Below are 4,381 nucleotides of genomic sequence, written 5' to 3'. Positions count from 1 at the left end.
CGCATCTTCTTATGATTCCATCCGCACAGCTTCGGAAGAGGTATGGCTCATCCCAAAAGTAATATTTTAATTCAACAAATAATTTCTTCTTTTGTTGACTGCTAAAGTCTTTCGGGATGTATTTTGTAGCTAAATAATTAGCTATGTCCGCGAACCATGGCTCTTCTCCCACTGTCACCATGATGTACTCGTCCGGGAAGTCGTCTCCAACTTTATCTTCTTGCAATTGCGGGTTCTCAAGCCTTGACAAGTGGTCAGCTGCCACATTCTCCATTCCCTTCTTGTCTTGTATCTCTATGTCAAATTCTTGAAGAAGTAGCACCCATCGTATCAGTCTTGGCTTGGTATCCTGTTTGGAGAACAAATACTTGATAGCCGAGTGGTCAGTAAAAACAGTAGTTTTAGATAAAACTAAATAAGGGCGGAATTTTTCAAAGGCATACACCACAGCTAGTAATTCTTTTTCAGTGGTGGTGTAATTTTCTTGGGCTGGGTTTAGAGTCTTGCTAGCATAATATATGGGTTGAAAGTGCTTATCAACCCTTTGACCAAGGACAGCTCCTAATGCATAGTCACTAGCATCACACATAATCTCAAACGGTAAGTTCCAATTTGGTGCAATAATGATCAGGGCATTAGTTAGTTTTTCCTTTAAAAATTCAAATGCCTCTAAACACTCTTTAGTGAAATTAAATGGTGCATCTTTTAGTAGTAATTGTGTTAGAGGTCTAGTTATTTTTGAAAAATCTTTTATGAAACGCCGGTAAAAACCCGCGTGTCCTAGAAAACTCCTAATACCCTTCACATTAGTTGGTGGGGGTAATTTGGCAATAGTGTCTATCTTTGCCCTATCCACTTCAATTCCCATTTTGGAAATCTTGTGGCCCAACACTATACCCTCCTTGACCATAAAATGACATTTCTCCCAATTGAGGACCAAATCGGTTTTTTCACACCTAGCAAGCATTAAATCAAGATTAGTGAGACAATCATGGAAAGATGATCCAAAAACAGAAAAATCGTCCATAAAAACTTCCATGAATTTTTCCACCATATCGTGGAATATAACTGTCATACACCTTTGAAAAGTCGTGGGTGCATTGCATAACCCAAAAGGCATGCGTCTATAAGCAAAAGTCCCACTTGGGCAAGTGAATGTGGTCTTTTCTTAGTCCATTGGGTCTATGGGTATTTGAAAATAACCCGAAAATCCATCTAGAAAGCAATAATAGCTATGGCCCGATAATCTTTCTAACATTTGATCAATAAAAGGTAAGGGAAAATGGTCTTTACAAGTGGCATCGTTTAGCTTTCGATAATCGATGCACACTCTCCAACCGGTTACCGTTCGTGTCGGAATTAGCTCGTTCTTTTCATTGGTTATGACCGTCATCCCTCCTTTCTTGGGCACCACTTGGACCGGACTCACCCATGGACTGTTGGAAATGGAATATATAATTCCCGCATCTAAGAGTTTGACTACTTCTTGCATATTCGGGTTTTGTCTTCTTTGGTGCTGTACAACCGGCTTTGCACCTTCTTCCAGATTGATGTTGTGGGAGCAATAGGATGGACTTATTCCCTTGATGTCGGTGATGCTCCATGCTATGGCCCATTTCCACTTCTTCAACACTTGCACGAGCTCTTCTTTTTCATAATTGGTCAGGTCAGAGGCTATAATTACTGGCTTTTGGTTGCCTTCTTCGAGAAAAGCATACTCCAAATGATCTGGTAAAGTTTTAAGCTCCGATTTTTGGTTGACTGTTGGACTCGCCGAGTGCAGGTAGGGTACTCGGCGAGTTTGTGGCTGTATTCACGACTTCTGCCTTTTCTTCAGAGGTACTCGGCGAGTAGATCGGTCCTACTCAGCGAGTAGAACTATCAGTGTTCTTCACCAATTCTTCGTAGTCGGCTTCTTCCAGCAGTCTTTCAATTTCCATCAAGTCTTTTTCTGGATCAAATTCTTCATCCTCAGCTGTGAACTTGATGGAATCTTCAGTTATGCATTCCTCCAATAACTCATCTAACATATCGATTGAGAATGCCGTGTCATCACTGTTCCTTGAATACTTCATAGCTTGGTCCACCCCAAATGTAACTGAATCTTCTCCTACCCGCAATGTGAGCTTTGAGTCCCTCATGTCTACTATAGCACTTGCCGTGTTGAGGAAGGGTCTTCCAAGGATGATTGGCACTTGTGGATCCGCCTCCATGTCTAGAATGATAAAATCAATGGGGAAGACGAATTTGTCCACCTTGACTAGTATGTCTTCGCATATGCCTCTTGGGAAGGTGACCGTTTTGTTTGCCAAGTGTATTGCCATGCGAATTGGCCTTGGCTCTGGGAGATCCAGCTTCTTAAAGAACGAATATGGCATTAGATTCACACTTGCTCCCGAATCGGCTAAGGCATGAATGATGGTCAAGTTGCCAAATTGGCAAGGTAAAGTCAAACTCCCCGGATCACCTTTCTTCTTTGGTAGCTTATTTAGCATAGCAGCTGAGCAGTTTTCATTAAGTACTACCTTATTCACTTCTTCCATCTTCCTTCTATTAGTGAGAAGTTCCTTAAGGAACTTTGCATACTTGGGCATTTACATGACGACTTCAATGAAGGGTATGTTGATTTGAAGAGTCTTGATATGATCTAGAAACTTCTGATACTCCTCTTCCTGCTTCTCCTTCTTAGTTCGGGCTGGGTATGGCATGGGAGGCTGGTAAAGTTTTTCAGGAATCTGTGCGGTGGGATTTTGTGATGTACTCGCCGAGTCCATACGTGGTACTCGGCGAGTTGGGCTGTCAGAGTGTATGTCTTGGTTCTCTGCTTGCTTTTCTGCCTCCTCCTTCTGTGATTTCTTGGATGACTCGGTCTGAATAGGTGTCAGGGGAGTGATTATCTTCCCACTTCTTGTTGTGACAATGTTTATGTGCGCGCCTCGTGGGTTATTTTCAGTTTTGCTAGGAAGTTCGCCCGGTGACCTTTGGTTGATTTGTTGAGCAAGTTGCCCAAGCTATGTCTCTATATTGTGGATAGATGCTTGATGGTTCCTAAGCATGATCCTTGTTTCTTGAATTGCAGCATCATGGTCACTATGTCTTTTTTCTGAAGCCACTACAAATTTGGTGAGCATTTCTTCCAAGCTTGGCTTCCTTTCTTGCATCGACTCCTCCTTTTGGTAGAACCCTCTCCCTTTTTGCCTAAACCTTTCCTCCTTGGCTTTCTTGTACTCTTCATAAGGGAGCCAATCTTTCTTTTGTTTGCGCCATTCTTCATCATATTGGTCTCCACTTGAGTAACACACTTTCGCCTTCTTGTTGCCATTCTCATCTAAATCACAGTCTCTAGTGAGGTGAGGCCCATTGCAGTTTTCACAACCCACCCGAATAGCATGGATTGTTTGATCCATCTTATCTATCCTCCTATCCATGGTTTTTAGCATAGCCATGACCGCGGATAAGTCTTCAATAGCTGCATAAGTAGCTCCCCTAGTGACATCATGCCTAGGGTTGTGGTATTCTCTAGAGTGTTTAGAGAATTCTTCAATCAATTCTTTGATCACCAGGGGTGGCTTCTTTGTGAGCGGGCCTTACGAGTCTAGTAATTGCCTGGTTGTGACATTGACTCCATCATAGAAGATGGATACTTCTTGCTGGCTGTTTAGGTCATGGTGTGGGCGGTTTCTTAGTAAGCTCTTGTACCTCTCCCATGCTTCATATAGCGACTCTCCAACTTGTTGTTCAAAGTTAGCAATGGCCTTCTTCAACTTGGCTATCTTGGAATGTGGGCAAAAATGATCAATGAATTCTTCTTTCATCTTGGCCCAAGTGGTGACTGATCCGGGGGGAAGTGACTTGAGCCAGTCTTTTGCAGCACCTTTGAATGTCACCGGAAGCATACGAAGTAGCTGAGTCTCGCGGGGCACATTTGGAACGTTGAAGTAATCAGCTACATCATTGACTTCATCCAAATGTTTGTAGGCATCTTCATGATCTTCTCCATAAAAAGGTATTTCCTTAAGTAAAGCTAGGATATGACCCTTTAACTCGAAGGTAGCAGTCGCGGGAATTACGGGTTGCACAAGTCCCGAGCCAGTGTCGTCTCGCATCCTCTTCTTCCATTCTGTCATGGGGATTTCATCAATGTTAGCCATTGTGATAGCTAACTCTTCCTCGGACTCAGTTTCGTGCTCGTATGTCGGGTCCTCTTCTTCCTCGGTCTCGTACTCGATATCTTCCTTCGCCGGTTCGTCGATTACTAAGGAAGTGCTGGATGCTCCTGATTTGCTGCTCTTCTTTTTCCCAAAAACAGTCTTCAAATTGGACTAGGGTGACTTCTTTGGTATAATCGAACTCTCTATGTCCTTTCCCTTGTTTCTTTTCA

The 4,381-nt window shown here is 42.9% G+C and overlaps 1 protein-coding gene and 1 non-coding gene across 2 annotated transcripts; one reads left to right on the top strand and one right to left on the bottom strand.

The window, feature by feature from the left end:
• Positions 1 to 1,865: 1,865 nt before the first annotated feature.
• LOC145096127 (uncharacterized) lies at positions 1,866 to 2,594 on the bottom strand. The gene has a single exon (XM_079033897.1). It carries the CDS (start codon positions 2,592 to 2,594, stop codon positions 1,866 to 1,868), a length of 729 nt encoding a protein of 242 aa, XP_078890023.1.
• A 1,066-nt stretch (positions 2,595 to 3,660) lies between these two features.
• On the top strand, positions 3,661 to 3,767 carry LOC145096352 (small nucleolar RNA R71). Its single transcript, XR_013703761.1, has one exon. It is a non-coding gene; the product is annotated as a small nucleolar RNA R71 (small nucleolar RNA).
• Positions 3,768 to 4,381: the final 614 nt, after the last annotated feature.

The sequence above is a fragment of the Lactuca serriola genome, chromosome 3, assembly GCF_051521515.1.
Source record: "Lactuca serriola cultivar US96UC23 chromosome 3, Lser_US96UC23_V15, whole genome shotgun sequence".
NCBI lineage: Eukaryota > Viridiplantae > Streptophyta > Magnoliopsida > Asterales > Asteraceae > Lactuca > Lactuca serriola.
This window is presented reverse-complemented; position numbering and strand designations above follow the sequence as displayed.

Excerpts from the sequence above, each read along its gene's own strand:
- LOC145096127 (XM_079033897.1), bottom strand. The coding sequence starts at position 2,594 with ATGCCCAAGTATGCAAAGTTCCTTAAGGAACTTCTCACTAATAGAAGG.